This window comes from Bicyclus anynana, chromosome 17, assembly GCF_947172395.1.
Source record: "Bicyclus anynana chromosome 17, ilBicAnyn1.1, whole genome shotgun sequence".
In the NCBI taxonomy this organism is placed as follows: Eukaryota; Metazoa; Arthropoda; class Insecta; order Lepidoptera; family Nymphalidae; genus Bicyclus; species Bicyclus anynana.
In genome coordinates this window covers 882,826-900,469 of record NC_069099.1, presented here as the reverse complement: position 1 = coordinate 900,469, position 17,644 = coordinate 882,826, and the positions used below count along the sequence as shown (strand labels likewise).

At 36.6% G+C, this 17,644-nt stretch overlaps 2 protein-coding genes across 3 annotated transcripts; both read right to left on the bottom strand.

Moving 5' to 3' along the window:
- Window positions 1–673: 673 nt before the first annotated feature.
- LOC112046124 (cytochrome P450 6k1-like) lies at window positions 674–8,072 on the bottom strand. 2 transcript variants are annotated; one of them, XM_024082623.2, is made up of 10 exons: window positions 7,972–8,072; window positions 7,280–7,490; window positions 6,285–6,482; window positions 5,392–5,538; window positions 4,704–4,888; window positions 4,464–4,621; window positions 3,858–3,976; window positions 3,280–3,394; window positions 1,712–1,960; window positions 674–879 (listed from the first exon to the last, which is right to left on the bottom strand). In XM_024082623.2, the coding sequence occupies exons 2-10, from the start codon at window positions 7,436–7,438 to the stop codon at window positions 695–697; spliced, it is 1,515 nt and encodes a 504-aa protein (XP_023938391.2). In that variant the 5' UTR covers window positions 7,439–7,490; window positions 7,972–8,072; the 3' UTR covers window positions 674–694. The 2 variants fall into 2 exon arrangements, with proteins under 2 accessions (XP_023938391.2, XP_052742466.1); XM_052886506.1 differs by having other exon boundaries at window positions 7,280–7,439; window positions 7,972–8,068.
- A 1,618-nt stretch (window positions 8,073–9,690) lies between these two features.
- LOC112046125 (probable cytochrome P450 6g2) lies at window positions 9,691–17,383 on the bottom strand. The gene is made up of 7 exons (XM_052886507.1): window positions 17,230–17,383; window positions 14,324–14,483; window positions 13,219–13,416; window positions 11,751–11,897; window positions 11,179–11,363; window positions 10,105–10,259; window positions 9,691–9,866 (listed from the first exon to the last, which is right to left on the bottom strand). The coding sequence occupies exons 2-7, from the start codon at window positions 14,480–14,482 to the stop codon at window positions 9,706–9,708; spliced, it is 1,005 nt and encodes a 334-aa protein (XP_052742467.1). The 5' UTR covers window position 14,483; window positions 17,230–17,383; the 3' UTR covers window positions 9,691–9,705.
- Window positions 17,384–17,644: the final 261 nt, after the last annotated feature.

Here is a 17,644-nt window from a genome sequence, read left to right as displayed (position 1 = left end):
GACCAACGAATTCGGAAAATACAATTCGGAAGGTTTTATGAAACTTAATTGAGGCGTAAATTTTAAGCCAATAGGGTTTGAAATGCTTAATCCTGCACATCTAAGCGTGATTTATCACTAAGCCAAAACGGGGCAACCGAAGGGCTTAATAAATATTTAAATTGAAACGTTTTACTCACAAAGTTTCCACGATTTGCAAGTATTATAGTCGCTCAAATATTACAACGGCAGATGAAATATTATGTTCGTAACATGAAGCTTTTGAACTGTAAGGTCCAATTCAAATTAGTACCTATAATTGTGTGTTTAAGGTCTTTATTGCACGAAATTTTCTAAAATCAAGTTTGTAGTGACTTTACTACAGTGCCTTGATATAAATATACCTAGGTATTATAACCTAGGAATGCTAATGAATTTTGAAAACTACCATAATTGTTATAATTAAATTTAAAAAAATATATTTGTTTATATAATGTAACAAATTAAAAATTTCATTACTATAAAAGCAATTTCATTAATAAAGATTTTATAAGAAAGAGTAATAAAACAATGTTTTTTTAGTGACTACCATTGGTTTGGAAACCAGGTGAACCAGTAAGAAACTCAGAATCTAAACTTTTTAAAAGTAAGTTATAATTTAAATTTTATTTTATAGTTTATCTGAGAATCAGTGTTAAAAAGAAACTATTTTATGTTAAATTGTTCTTGAATGTCGAGGTTCAAATTGGACCATGAGCGGTTCCCCAGGCAGAAACAGGAGGCAGCGGTTGTCCATCTTGATATTGTCGGGCAGCGGCTTGTCGGGCACTGGGTGCAGCTTAAAGTTGAGGAGTATTGAAGACAGCGCGTATCTCAATGACATTTGAGCGAATCGTAGGCCTGGAAATATTATTATCATGATCATTTTAATGACACACTGCAAGGCCCTCAAGGTAATTATATAGATGTTTCAGTATATAGATTTAAATGTATCTCATCCACTTCAACTTTTTTCATCGATTTTAATTTTTGCCATCATCTAACATAGCTCAATAAAATGAAGCCTACTACCGTTGTTAAAATAACGTTACTACTAACTACTAAATTTTGTAAAAATATCTATGTTAGTTTTTTTTTTAAATCTACAAACAATTTATTGTTATATGCCTGTCTATAGTGCAACATAAATTTGATTTTACTGTGCACTGATGATCGCATTACCGAAAAATTGTTGAGAAACGATGTAGTGACTCGTGTTTTGTATCATACACCGATTATGATACGATTATATTTACGATTATTTTTTATTTACAAGTTTGCCCTTTGTTGGCTAAATTTGTTAGAACTCAAATATAATAGACTCAAAATTTAAAAAACATAATATATTCGCTGTCTATGGTTGGTTGTCTTGTCTTTGACGCTTTCTCTTTGTTCTCAACCTTGTGCGCGTTGTAATGTTTCAAACTTCATTAAATTGTAATATTTGCTTAATATATAACTTTTTCACTAATAAGTATATTATTTCATTTCCTCACCCTTGACTACAATCTTACCTGATGGGAATTGATGATGTAATCTAAGAAGAAAGCGGGCTGACTTGTTAGGAGTAGGCCACGGAGGCCGTCAAATTAACCGGCTGGTGTCCCAATCCCCCGAAAGGCATTAAGTTAACTAACTCAGCCGTATAAAAGGAAAACAAAACGATGAACACAGGTCGTTTCATCCAACTCACCTATACAGAACCGCGGTCCCTCTCCAAAAGGCATGTACGTATACGGCTTAATATTCCTCTCGTTCTCTGGCAAAAACCTGTCAGGGTGGAACTTCTCCGGTTCAGGGAAGTAATTGGGGTCGTAGTGCATGCCAGTGATGTTGATGTAGACTGGCGTGCCCGCCTTCACTGTCAGATTGTCGTCAATCTTGTAGTCTGTCATAGCCGACCTATCTAGCCAGCCCATTGGACTATATTTTCGGAGTCCCTCTAAACATAAAGGAAATCCATGTTATTATTGCAAATAGATTTTCACATACACATAATATCATCATCAATCAATCATCAGCTATTATGCACCCACTGCTGCATATATGTCTCTTTTAAGCAGTATCAGCCCGCTCTGTTTGTGGATTTTGGCATCGGTTATCCGACAGACATTACCGCCACTTCAGTGTACTAGCCCACTACTACATTTCCGTGGGGGTAGGCCAAGTCCTTCCACTGGTTACGATCCTTGCATATCTCCCTTGCTTCTTCGAATAATATTGATTTTTGAATTTAAAGCTTAAATGAAAGGAAATTTCATTCAAGTTTTCAATTCAAGTAGTACTTGTCTATACTACGTCCTAAATTAGTACAGCTATTAGAACTCCTTCGTGAAACACTACTATCACGCTTGGAATGTATGGAAATGACAGAACTTGATCACGTGACTTGTAGATAGCAAATGTCATTCCCGTACATTTTTCTAGTTTCCAAAACATTAGCGATCGTAAAAAGATGAATCGACGTGCCACTTGGCTTGGCAGTTCTGTTGGAGTCCACTTTAGAATGCCAAAAGTGTATATGAGCAAGGGCATGACCCAACTATTGAACGCCTTGGATAGAAGCAGGCGTTACTTTGCGGAAGTTCATCATGAATATAATAATTTATTTATTTTGCTATGATCCGCGAAAAGGCGACGAAACCATGCGACAACGTCACCCAGGTCCGACAAAATACTCTCTACGTACGTTTCACCCCGAAACCGGAGCATCCTCAGGAGATGTTGACTCTACAACGTGCAATTGACTCTACACTTTGCAATTAAGAGCTAGGCAAAACCATAGAGGGCTCAAACTATCGCCCTGGAAAATACCTCGCTTAATCCTTATCAGTTCATTCGATTCAGAACAGTCAGAAGCACCTGGGTGACGAAGGACTATCATCCACTGACTCATTCATGACTCAAGAAAAGAGCATAGTGTTGTATCGACCCTATACAACCTCATGACGTCCATGAGCCTTGAATGAGGCACTGAATCATAGGCTTTCTTGTAATCGATCCAAGCAGCCGTTTTTTCTGTTTTGCCGAACAACCGAAAAGCCGTTTTTTTGTTTTTTCTGTTTTTGTTAAATGTTTTGCTGTTGGCAAATAGCTGTGTCCATGAGGAGAAGTTCCTACGTATTAATTTCTTTCTTATTATCTGCGATAAGGCGTGGAATTTAGAAATTTATTGAAAAAGAGTATTACGATTATGATCAATAGATAGTTATCAAAATGTATTTAAAACTATCATTAGCTACAAATAATATTATCAAGTACCTTTAATACAACAGTTAAGATAAGTCAGCTCTGATAACGTTTTCGCATCAAAATCTTTGTCGCCGACGTCCCCAGCACGTTCCTGTGCCTCTTTCAGCTCTCGGTACACCTTTTCCTGTAATGTAGTATTACATTTAATACTTATCTTTCAAATAAAATTGTTTTATTAAAATATCATTCATTAATAATGGAATTAGCCGTTTCAGAGACTTACTCGGACAAACAGACAAGCAGACAAAATTTTACTTCCTTGATTTGACCCATACATCCTATAATGGTCTAATATCCCGCGTATAAGACGACCTTCACCGACCTGTCTACCGGATGAAACAGTTTTTTTTATACCAAACTAAATATATCAACAAATTAATTACTTATAGGGTGCCTAAAACATTCAGTCCAGGATATAATTATGATGATGTCTGACTTCAGGACTCATTTTTTGCAATATATTTATTGATATATTTAATTTGATATAAAAAAAACTTTTCAGACGGTAGACAGATCGATAAAGGTCATCTTATATTCAGATCATCTGCTATAGGGGTCATTTTAATGAAAACTGGTATATTATGTACCTGTATGTCAGGTTTGAAGGCCAACTCGTATGTGATAAGAGACAAGGCGCTGCCCGACGTTTCGAAACCGGCAAAAAGGAACACAGCCGCTTGTGCTATCAACAAATCTTCTGATATCGCTAAAAATTCAATTTACAGTTAGAATACAATTGAAACAATATTTATTTTATAAACTCACGTATGGTTGCTCAATCTATTGTGTTTTCGTCTGTATTGACATAAAATTATAATTAAATAAATAAAGTATACAAAGATAAAGGATAATAATTATTATAATTGTTTCAAATTATCTGTCTGTCTGTCTTTAACAGGAAATATAGCCAATTAGTTTCATTTATACATGTTGATTGCTTTATAAAATGGCCATAAGTAAAAGGGGTAAAGTAATACAAGAAGTGATCTGTTTTCATCTAAACAAAAGAAAAAATTAATGAATAGCTTTTGTATTAAGCCACGGTTAATCAATTCTACATAACTAAGTTTGACCTTGTCGTAATAATCTGCTCCTTCCAGGGTATTAATAAAAGATTGTTCTACATCGAAATTTGGAGTTATAATACAAACTTTTTAATTATGAAATATTTCATCTCACTATAATTACTTCACCTTCGTGATTTTCCATCTTTTCTTTTTTTACTTTGATCAAAGCGTCGAGTAAGTCTTTTACTTCGATTATCCCTGTCGCATGCTGCTCCCTATGTTTCACAATCTTATTGAAGACCTCTCTTAAATAGTTTTCTGATTTTTTTGGAAAAAATTTTAATCTGCAAAATTTTATAATAACGATATAATTTCATAAGATACGTTTCAAGATATCTCGAGGTTTTTTTTTAATATCAGACGCACCTAAAACAGTTAACTAAGTCTGGGAAAAAGAATATGCAGCACCACGAGAGTCCTCTCATGAGGTCAAACTTGGCGAAGTCGTGGGTGATGGACCTCATGGGCCCCTCGCCCGTCAGTGTTGCGTTGCTCTCCACTCCGAACGCAGATGTACCAATGACGTCAGTTGTATAATCCACAAACATTGACTAGAAGAATAAAACACTACAATTATAAAGACACTAAAGCATATAAAACCAATATTCTGTCTCCACCGTAATATTTATTTTTAAACATATAGGTCAGTGCAAGACTACAAGTCAGATATTATAAATATCAATCATGGGCTATAAATATTTTCAATATTAAATAAAATAGATATTATTATAACATTTATAACCGAAACAAACTGAAAGTGGGTGCCAAAGCAATATCGGTCTCTCACCTGCTTAAAAACTAGCAGTGAAACCGCAATAAGTACGAAGTAGGAACGAGGGTCCCAGAGTTCATGAGTTTTTAAATCTGTACCGATTTAAAAACTCATGAACTGTTTGATGGTTTTCTCTGTACTACGCGATGGAGCATACGTGGCATTCGTACTATTATTATATACTCGTAAATAATGCTAAAATTTTTGTCTTTTGTCTCACTTACTAAATATTCTATCTTTTATTACTAGATACTATGAATATAAGAAGGTAAGAAAACTCACTTTGAGGTTTATAGGATTCTCGATGTCGTTCCGAATCCTCTGCGCCAGCTCCCTGGCTTTGAGCCCTATGTAGTCCTGCAGCATTTTGAGCTTGGCCGCCGTGAATATAACGCTCAGGCGATTTCTCATGGATGACCAAACGGGATCCTATAACATTTTTAAAATTATCTCTAAACCTTAAATTTGTTGCAACTATATGTGTGTGGACCATGATACTGTATGTGTACTTTTGTAAGAACTTGTAACTTGAGACAAATGGACACGTAAGGTAATGTGTCACGCATTTGTCAGATATTGCCTGAAACTATTGAAAACTGAAGATTGGAAACAAACCTTAGTTCATACTCATGTTACCTATAAATTCATAATTTTCAGACGGACTTTCTGTGTGTGTGTGATTTACATAATAATACCTTACAAAGATAGCAAGTTTTGAATTGACGGCCTCCGTGGCGCAGTGGAATGCGCGGTGGATTTACAAGACGGAGGTCCTGGGTTCGATCCCCGGCTGGGCCGGGGTCTGGCTGGTGGGAGGCTTTAGCCGTGGCTAGTTACCACCCTACCGGCAAAGACGTACCGCCAAGCGATTTAGCGTTCCGGTACGATGCCGTGTAGAAACCGAAAGGAGTGTGGAATTTCATCCTCCTCCTAACTAGTTAGTCCGTTTCCATCTTAGATTGCATCATCACTTACCATCAGGTGAGATTGTAGTCAAGGGCTAATTAGTAAATAATAATAAAAAAAAAGACTGTAAAACATCGAGATACTCGACCATCCGAGAATAAAATGTAATGAAATTTTCTCTGGCATAATATTGGAAACCATGTCCACTGGTTATAGTTCACGTTAAGCAGTATTACCTAAAAGAAATCGTTAACTGTGAAACATCTTACATTAACACTGAACAAGTTGAGTGCACCAACAGGATCTGAATCACCGGAGCCTAAGTATCTGTTCCTGAAGTTGGCGAAATCCTTGACGAGTATCCGGCGCGCTATCTCCGGCGAGTTCACCACCAGCGCCGGTCGCCATAGCAACCAGATACCCACGTAGGGGCGGTTGGAGGTATACAATTGGCGCATCCAGACACCCTGTGGATACAAAGCTAAATCAAATAATATGCTAAATGTTGATACATTTATCATTATCATCATTATCAGCCGATGGACATCCACTGCTGGACATTGGCATCTTATAAGGACCTCTGACTCCACAACAGCGGCACAATCTTGAGCCGCTTACATTCTGCAGCTTCCTGTAACCCGCTTGATGTCATTCGGTTCATGAGTTGTGAAGGCTCTATTCTCGAATTTTGGGGACCCCAACTTCCTTAAACAGAAAATAGAACCTTCCACTTTTTGCAAGTAAGTGGGAATTTATGAGCTTTGTTTCAATAAGATAGATGTATCACAGATAAAATATAGCCTTAGTTACTCTTTAATAGTTCAGCTTTCTATTGGTGAAATAATTTTTCAAATATGTATTGTAATTTTCGAGTTTATTGGTTACATCGTCATCATCAACCCATATTCGGCTCATTGCTGAGCTCGAGTCTCCTCTCAAAATGAGAGGGGTTAGGCCAATAGTCCACCACGCTGGCCCAATGCGAATTGGCAGACTTCACACACGCAGAGAATTAAGATAATTCTCTGGTATGCAGGTTTCCTCACAATGTTTTCCTTCACCGATTGAGACACGTGATATTTAATTTCTTAAAATGCACACAACTGAAAAGTTGGAGGTGCATGCCCCGGACCGGATTCGAACCCACACCCTCCGGAATCGGAGGCAGAGGTCATATCCACTGGGCTATCACGGTTCTTGGTTACATACAACATTCCAAATGTTTTCTCTTTATAATATTAGTCTAGAATAATTTTATGCTTACAGGATTCTCTCGCTGCAGGAACGTCAGGCTCCCCAGCAAAGGGACTGGAGCTTGGTGCGGCACGCCGCGCTCCGCCCAGTAGCTCCTCACCCGGACCCACTTGATGTACAGCCAGGCGACCAGGCTCATGGCCATGCTCATCAAAATGTACTGTAACATCCTGGAGCAAAGTTTCCGAGTAGTAGTTCAGCTATTTGTGACAGCACTCGTCCTGGCAATAGGTAGTTGACTTAGGTATATTAAACTAATATATACAATATTAATTTCGTATAGTACTTGGAATAAATAATAACCCAAAATTTACCCATTTTAAGAAAAAATAGTAAAAGATTATTTAAAAAAAATGTCTGTTCCGTAGATTAAGTTAACACTTCAATCCCTTATGTAATTCACAAAAATACCGATAACGATACCCCACACTATGGGATAGTCTATAAAAAGTTCATTCTCATCCCCAAATTTTTCATTTGCAAAATGGGATTTTCATTTCAAATTAAGTTTGCTAAAAACTCAACTTTGAAAGTTAAAAATTGCATATTTTATCTAATTTTCCAAACGCCAAAAACACTGCCCGCCATTTGTGACGTCATTATATTAGTGATCCCCGATTGGTTGTCTTAAAAGGTCCATATACATCACACTAATACAAGAAATATAAATTAAATATCAATAAAATATTACTATCCACTAACATTTAATTCTGACGTAACATATTATTAATAAGAACTGTCACGGTAAGGAATACAAACAGACTAAGCTGATCAAAAAATCGTCAAATTCTAATGTACGATTATATTGTAGGTACATATATAGAACAGCAGCCTGCAACAGCCAGACATACTTCATTTTGCGATCGGTTAATGATTGTCAGGCCATACTCCTACCATAGACAAGTCCGGTAGTCAATGATAGAGTTTGGACCGTTGTGGGTGACAGGTTTCAAACATCCAGGTAAATTTTCCAAGTATGAAACGTATTTTTTTTTTATATTTCAAATAAATGAAATGAAATGAAATAATTCTCTTTACAATAGTGCTGAAGACCCTGAATTAAGTTTCCTAAAAATCCTGTATTTCAGGATCCTCGCTCTTACTGCTTATGATATTACGAAAAATCATATCTCCAGCGTGCTGTCCTGTCTTTCAATCTGAAACAATAATAATAATTAATTTAATTAATATTAGGCCTTAAAGATGTGTGGATAATGGTTTTACGAAATTGATTACACAGTCTGAGATCTATCTGAATCAATAAAATAATCTGATATTTTCTAGATAATCAACAATAATAGTTTATGATTATTATCTTAATAATTTATCGGTGAGTACTTCAAAAATACTCCACCGCTATCAATTAAAAAAAATAATACTTTGGCTAACCGAATATTATGTATATTCGGTTAGCCAAAGTATTATTTAAAACAGGAGTTAAAAAAGTTATGCAAACGTACAAAAAGGTACAGAACACTGTTGATTTCTTATCTTGTACTACACAACATATTTTTTTATATTTTGAATTTTCAAAATTTTATCATTTGTTCATAAATAATTACCATACTTCTTATTATAATTATAGCAGTAGTTTTTAGTATCTATCTTTCGTTACTTTATCACGGCTAAAGCGGATGATTTTTAACCCCCGACATAAAAAGTGGAGTGTCTGTCTGTCTGTGGCACCATAGCTCCCAAACAGATGAAGCCATTTCAATTTAGTTTTTTATATGACCTTTCATTGACTTAGGTGTGAGTGTTCTTAAACATGTTTGATGAAAATCGGTTAAGCCGTTTAAAAGTTTTTTGACGGCCTCCGTGGCGCAGTGGTATGTGCAGCGGATTTACGGAGTTTCCGAGTTCGATCGCTGGGTCGATTGAGGTTTTCTTAATAGGCCAAGGTCTGGCTGGTGGGAGGCTTCAGCAGTGGCGTGGCGTGGGTGTGAGAAATACAAGGATACACACAAAAACCTTCACATGATTTTTGTTGACTTGAAAAAAGCGTATGATAGAGTATGGTGGGCTATGACTGTGAAGAAAATGTCCCAAACAAGCTGATAGTTTTCACCTTTCACACTTTTTTTTGCGCAACACTGTTGTATTAATCAGTAAGTTGGGCAGTAAAACAGACGAATAGAATATAAGAATGCAAACAATATGCGTGTGTCGAGACGGATATTATATAAGAGGAATTCTGAAAGCGGCGGAAGTGATAGAAAAGTCGAACGGTAAAAAGTTAGCTTATTATAGATATGTGATGCGGTAGGGATGACTGAATAAAAGTCATACCAGAAAAATGATGAAGTTGCAAGATGAAGGGCAAAAGTACAAAGTAGAGATGGTTGGAGTGTGAGAAAGAGTTATGTGTGTAAAAGAAGTAGATAATACGTTGACGAATGATCGAAGCGAATGGAAGAGATTGACATATTTTAATATTTATAGATGATGGATAAATAGATAATTTATAATGTAACATACCTGTACATCAGGGTTGAAGGCCAATTCGTAGGTTGTAAAAGCCAAAATACTCCCGGATGTTTCGAAACCACCGAAAAGAAAAATAGCTGCTTGTGCTATCAACAGATCCTCTGATACCACTAAAATGATAATTTTGAATTAAATTAAATATGAGAATATAATTTATAAAATACAAATTATAGCTGATACTTGTATTATATTATTTTGTGTTTTATAAACATTTTTAAATATATTAATAAATAAATGAGAAAAATATTTATTTGATTTAATTAAAAAATGCTCTATTTGTAAAAAATAAAATATTCTATCTTGACACTTGGAGTTTTTAAATTAATTTATAAATGAATAATATTTTACCTTCATCACCCATCTTTTCTTTTTTAATTTTGATCAAAGCGTCGAGTAAGTCTTTTGCTTCATTCGTTCCTGTCGCGTTTTGCTCGCGATTTTTGACGATCTTTCTAAAGACATCTTTTAAGTAGTTTTCTGATTCTTTTGGAAAGAATTTTAACCTGGAAAATTTCAAAGATACATTTATAATTTTTACTTTATTTTGATCTTTTAAAAGTACCATTGTAGCATATACCTACACTGAATCTAACATTGAAGGTCTAAACGGGATGTGCACGGAGCACGTCCTCAAAAAACATTCATATGCCCATCTGCCGGAGGCGCAAGTGCAAAGCAAAACACACAACTACCAGATCGTGTACAGCAATACAGCAATGCTGCAATGCTACTTGGAAGTAGAAGAAAGTATGGCGATAGTAAACGAGCGCTGTCACAGCTTTACTGCTTACTACAGCAGAGGTTTGGCGTTCGTATTACGAAGAAACATTTGTGGTATTGCTCTGTTATGATTTGCTAAATCATAAAACATTTTTCGTCAATCATACTTCATTAAAAATCATTATTCAATGGCTTTCATCGACTTACATTATGTCTCTTTTAACCTAAGTTATATAATAAAGAGGATAAGTTTGACGAGTATGTCTGGAGTAGCATTTACACAAATGCACCTATTAAGATGCGGTTTTTCGTTTGCTGTGCTCATCTAGTACATTAAGTTAAAAAGATGGCGCATAGTTGTAATCGTCTAAATAATACAACTATACTGACTAATAACCGCCGTCGCGATCATTTGGAAGAAACAAATCCGAACATTTCGGCTTTTCTTGCTAATGGTTCCATGACTGTTGAGGGAATTTTTAAATTTGTACTGTGTACAAAATAATCATTATAGAATATTTACAAAGCCTTTTTTCTTACTCTTCCAGTAACTAAATATTTTTATTACTCCGGTAATAGTTAAATTGACAGATGGACGGACGGACGACTAGTATATTGCCTAATTATGTTCCCGGTTACCGAACGAATAGCATCAGCCTTGCATTTTAATGTTATTTTGACTGTGAGAAACATAAAACATACCTAAAACAGTCAACTAATTGTGGGAAGAAGAATATGCTGCACCACGAGAGTCCCCTCATGAGGCCAAACTTTCCGAAGTCATATGTGATGGACCTCATGGGCCCCTTGCCAGTCAGGGTGGCGTTACTCTCCACTCCGAATGCAGATGTGCCGATGATGTCAGTTGTATAATCTACAAACATAACCTGAGGAATAGAACATAATAAATATTAATTGAAATCCAGAAAATCCAAAAGTGTACGCCTCGTGTTTTTTTTGTAATGAAACCTCATTGAATTAGACCGTGAAATTAAATAGGATCGATATATTTGTACTAAAGTGTCAGAAAAAAAAATCTTTCGGCCGTCATCACATACAGGATCCACACATACAGACAGACGAACTTTTTAAACAGTTCTTTAATTAGTTGTTCATGTAAATCGTACGTGCGACATGCTAAATTACAGCATTCTAGTAATAACAGTCTCTGCGCTAAATCGCGGACGGAGAAACGGACGAACAGACATATAGACATGGTGGAACTATAAGGGTTCCTTTTGGACCATGGAGCCCTAAAAACCACAATGACTTACTTTGAGGTTTATAGGATTTTTGATGTCGTTATGAATCCTCTGCGCGAGCTCCTTGGCTTTGAGCCCGATGTAGTCCTGCAGCACCCTGAGCTTGGCCGCCGTGAACACCGCGGTCAGACGGTTCCTCATGGTTGACCAGATTGGATCCTAAAAAAAATTAAAAAACAAAAACATTTTTTATCTAAAAAAGCTACATCTATACTAACACTATTAAGAGATAATGTCTATGGTACAGTAAAGCTACTAAACCGATTTTAAAAATCCTATCACCAATAGAAAGCCATGTCATTTGTGAGTGTCAAAGGTATATTTTATGTCCGTTTTTTCACGAGAACACTGCAGGTGAAACCGTGGGGCGACGGCTAGTAATATTATAAACTATCGGACGCCACGCGACTTCACACGCATGCATTCCGTTCCCGTAGGGTAAGGATGACTAGAATTATCGCCACGTAGGCTCCAACATTGCTAAACCGATTTCAATAATTTTGCCATTGAAAAGCTACATTATTATTAAGTAACATGGATTATATTCTTTATCCCAATATAAAATGAGAACTATACGCGCGTTAAACCGCGCGGTCGGTTGTAAACATTGCGCCAAAGAACGGCGATATTTTTTCTAGATATTATTTTTTGGCTTAGGTAGAGTAAAAAATTGTAGTAGTGACAGAAAAAAGGTTATCCTATAAAAAACTATAAGATGCTAATAATAAACATACACGGAAAATATATGTATTTCGAGTAGCAAATACCGGCTAAACTATTACGGGCAAGTTTTTAATGGTATCCTTTATTTAAACCAACTTCTCGCTGGTTCAGTGGTTAGCCATTATTTCGAATTACGAGGTCCTAGGTTGGGATCGGGATATGAGATACTGAGTTTTCTTTCTTCTAATAAATTTTAAGTTAAAATTCTCAGTCCGTAGTTGGGAAGTTGGTGTGTTAAGCCGTCGATCCCAGTTATTATCATTATCATCTCAGCAGTGGTCGTATAGCCTGGCTAGTTCGTTGATGACGCTCCCATGATATGCGGACGACGGGGGGAAAGACTGCGCGGGTGTAAAATCGTATGTGCGTGGAAGTGAGGTGCATCAGTAGTGGGTTTTTCATTTATCGCTACACGCCCCCCGGCCCGCGGTTTGACACTTAGCCCACCAATCCGCATTAAAGTAGCATGATGGGTCTAAGGTCCATATCCCCTCTCTTATAAGGAAAGAGGCCTGGCCCTGTAGTTGGCCGTTAAAATAGGCTGATGATAATAATAATAATATTGATAGGCTCTTCTTGGACCAAGGCCCGTTCGGGACCCTTGAAAATTTAATTCTCAATGTCGACTTATAAATTGTCACCATCATCTAATAATATTATTACCTGACGTTTCGAAAGTGCTTGTAAAGTAAGCTTAATTGAAATAAAGGATTTTTGAGATTGAGTTTTGAGTTTAAATAATAAATGAATTACTTACATTGACGGTGAACAAGTTGAGTCCACCAATAGGATCTGACTCCCCGGAGCTCAGGTATCTGTTCCTGAAGTTGGCGAAATCCTTGACGAGAATCCGGCGCGCTATCTCCGGCGAGTTCACCACCAGTGCTGGTCGCCATAGCAACCAGATACCCACGTAGGGAGTGCTGGAGTCGTACAGCTGCCGGAGCCAAATACCCTGTAGATACAAATTCAAAACATCAATAACAATGGAGTCGAGTCATAAAGAGATTTCTACGACAGCAAATCTGCTCATAGTCTTATGAGTTAACTAGCTGAAGCCGCGCGGTTTCACCCGCGTGGTTCCTGTTCCCGTAGAAATACAGGAATAATGTATAGCCTACAGCCTTCCTCGATAAATGGGCTATCTAACACTGAAAAAAAATTTCAATTCGGACCAGTAGTTCCTGAGATTAGCGCGTTCAATCAAACAAACAAACAAACTCTTCAGCTTTATAATATTAGTATATATGTATTTATGAATACAAATATTTTTTTACATACAACCGATTTCAAAAACAAAGGTACCCACGAAATTAAATAAAAATCTTCAAGCTGTAACAAAATAAACCACGTCTCTCTTTCTCTTTCCCTAGTGTCATGTTAAACGGAGAGAGATAGAGATTGAAAAAACAAGCTGTTTTTTTTTTTAATAAATGGGATCCATTTTTGCATTATTAAGATCTTATTATCATCAACAGCCGATGGACATCCACTGCTGGATATAAGCCTCTTGAATGGACTTCCACACATTTACGTTCTCAAACCGCGAGCATCCAGCGGCTCCCTGGATCCCTTAGTTTATTTAACACGTTCGCTGCGGCACTGATTTTTCTGTACTTTCCCCTAACGCGCTACGAGGTTTTTTGACCTCGTACTAAAACATTATGTGGTGCGGAACGAGGTTTATCGACCTCTTAACTCTTGAAGACGCTAAAATCTTTTCTGCTGGTACGAGGTCAATTGACCTCGTGTCGCAGCGAACGTGTTAATCTACGGAACCCTACAGTGCTCGTGGCCCGACACTTTATTTTTGAATTTTGTCAGTGTTTGTGCTTTTTATGATGAAAGGTTCTTATCCTTACAGGATTATGTCGCTGCAGGAACGTGAGGCTCCCCACCAAGGGGTTGGGGGGTTGACAGGGCACGCCGCGCTCCGCCCAGTAGTTCTTCACCCGGACCCACTTGAGGTATAACCAGGCGGCCAGACACGTGATGACGCTGACCAAAATGTACTTTAGCATGCTGCAACAAAAACACACACAGTGCATAACTCGTTCAGTGAGGCCAACGTGGGCTCACGCCAGTTTCTCTTCACAAGTCCGTGAGCCCCAATGTGGGTCAGTGTAAGATAATGTTCTATGGGGAGTGTGAACGGGTTAAAAAGCTAACAACTGATACATGGCTGATGACGATAAATAAAATACTGATTGAATAAATCTACGTTCTGCATACAGTGGAAGGGTATTTGCCGTATATATAAGACCAATATTCCTGTTCCCCTCTAACGACAACGGTAGGAGATAGAACCACCAACTCTCGATGACGTATCCGACCGTTTTCCCGTCGAGTTTTTCTTCTTAGTACACTCTTGACAAAGTGCTCGTGGTCGTCATTTAGGTGTGGTGGCAAGCCTGTCGCCATTCCTCCCGTAGTGTGGCTCTCCTAGCACACTCATTATGTGTTGCGGTCATGGAGTCAGTCAGCATTGGTGAGCTGCCACGTGATTGTGGCCTCCACCCTTAGACCATTAATAACTGGACGTGGTTCGCTAACCGTTACCCCTCTGGGAAAGATCAAAAAATCTATGATCTAAAGCGTTTATAAAAACTGTTGCAACAGAATCGATCTTTCATTGTTGTAATTCGTCGTGTAAGGAGCTCCCTAAAAATGCCGGTTTGTGTAGTTAAATGGCATAAAAAACGGCCAAAAACTTGTAGTTTAGTAAAAGATGGAGTAACGTTTCATTTGAAAGTATTTAAATCTTAATTTTATCAAATTTTTAATAAAAACAATTTATAAAAAGAATCGATTCTTTTGACGAAACAGCCAAACATCGATCAGTAATCGAATATTCTATGTATTTAATCTGTGGATAGTCTAAGCAATGTCACAGTAAATATGCAAGCAGTAGTTTGACTTCATACTAGAGGTCGAAACGCGAGCTATACCTCAATTTCAATTACAACTTACTAGTTAAATAGATTTTATTAATTAGAAATAAGACTAACTCACTAACATACTAAACTTAAAACAGATACACTAACAATATACTAACACAGAAAAAAAAATTAAAACTGTTACTCTTATTAATTGAAAAACTTGTTTAATGTAATAATGTAAGGAATAATAAAGGCTTTGAAATTGAGAAAAACATAAGGGATTAAAGGGCTAACATAATCTACGGAACTCTATACTGCGCGTGGCCCGACACGCACTTGACCGGTTTTTTAATATTTGGTCACGTAGTGTGGAGGTAATACCTAGATGGCATCACCAAAATAAACATATGAATACGACCTATCCTTCAAGGTCATTGATTAGTATCAGCTTTATTTAAATCTACCAATCAAAAAACAACACGCATTTTATTGATCACTTCCTATTTTACTACAATTTACAAAATATTTTATTTGTTTACATAAAAAAAGTATATTTACATTCACAAAACTAAATGGAAATACAAAGTTGGCAAATGTAATTAAAATGCTGGAGGCAGGCAGCCCTATCACATGTTTACGTACCGCGCTCTGTAAGTATTTATTTCAAAAATACGGCCGAGTATACTGCTTGTATATATTTTTACTGTGCACAATGTGTTTGTTAGTGTGTGTAAAAATTACGCGTGTGTGTATTGCGAGTCAAATTTATAGTTGTGTGTAGTGTATGGACACAGAATATACTTAATGGTGTTAAATGTTTTCGATGTGTGAGTTTACCTCGTCCCCCTCAAAAAATTACAGACTTTTTTGTTGGTGAATTTGGGTGCGAACCGCGTCCAGTTATTAATGGTCTAAGCCTCCACCACAATGCGTGCTTTCCTTATACCACAAGTCGCTCTATGGATATGTCATCTCTTCGTGTGATGTGGAGTGATATACCGTGAAGTTATTGAGATTTAATCAACTATCGAAATGACATTAATTAATTAGCCATAACACTTAACTCCAACTAATGCCACTTGTAAATGTCTTGTTGAAATAATCATCAGACGAACGCACGCACAAACGAAAAATCATGTCGTCTTGTTCCCCGAGATACATAATAGGTACCTTAACCTTGCTGATGTGCGTGTAATTTACTTGTCATGGTAAGTTGGTCGCAAATTACGTCATAGTACTGTATTTAATAAGGTAAAACATCTATCTACCCTACAGGTAATATTATATTCGTTTCAAAGGCAATATTAGAATCGAAACAGCAAAATTGTTTATATACTGGCGTAAATAATAATCGAAGATCATATTCACATAATACATGCTTGGAATAGGTTAATACTCGTACTCGCAAAAAAAGTATATTTATATACTTTTTTTCTTAATGTTTTTCATGTAGAAACTTTAATAAATCGAAATTAAAATTAACACATAGTGTCGCAGACAGGCTAATATATGCACAAAGATGCTAAGTGGCACAAATTAACACTGGCCTGCCTTGGATTTTGTCGGAGCCAAGACAAGGCTATTTAAGAATATAATCAAGTCAATAGTCCTTTGTCAAAGCTGGTTTACAGCTGATTTATTTTAGACAACCATAGACCTACTAATATATTAAAAAAGAATATTATCACATATCACCTAGGAAGTACTTAAATTGTTATTTTCACAAACTCTGGCAAAAGATCTCTTTCATTGCATTTTGTCTTCCTTAAATATACTCCTAATCTTTATCTTATAAAATACACATCACTTTAAATGTATGCACACTATTTCACGAATATAATTAAATTAAGTATCAACAACATTTATTATCATTGTTATTAACCACTTACGTTTAATTCTGAGGAGACAAATTATATAAGACACATACTGTTACGGTAACGAATATAAACAGACTACACACTGATTGCAAAATTATCATCTCCTTATATACTTGCAACACAGTAAATACATCTTAACTCTGCTTGTAGGTACGGGACGTTAAAAATCATAGCTAATATATACTTTTTAAACCCGGTTTTGCTTCCCAGTAGTCATTCTTTAAGTCTCTTACAAACAGTCCTCGTCGTGTTCGAGTTTTAAGAATTTTAACAATGTAAGCAAAAAAACTATTGTATGTAAAACGTGTTTTGTACAACACGAAGTAAACTATGTTATTATTAAGCTGTGTTATGTGTAATTTGTTTATTTTACCTTGATTTAATCTTATTCAGCACTAGCGGACGCCCGCGACTTCGTCCGCGTGAA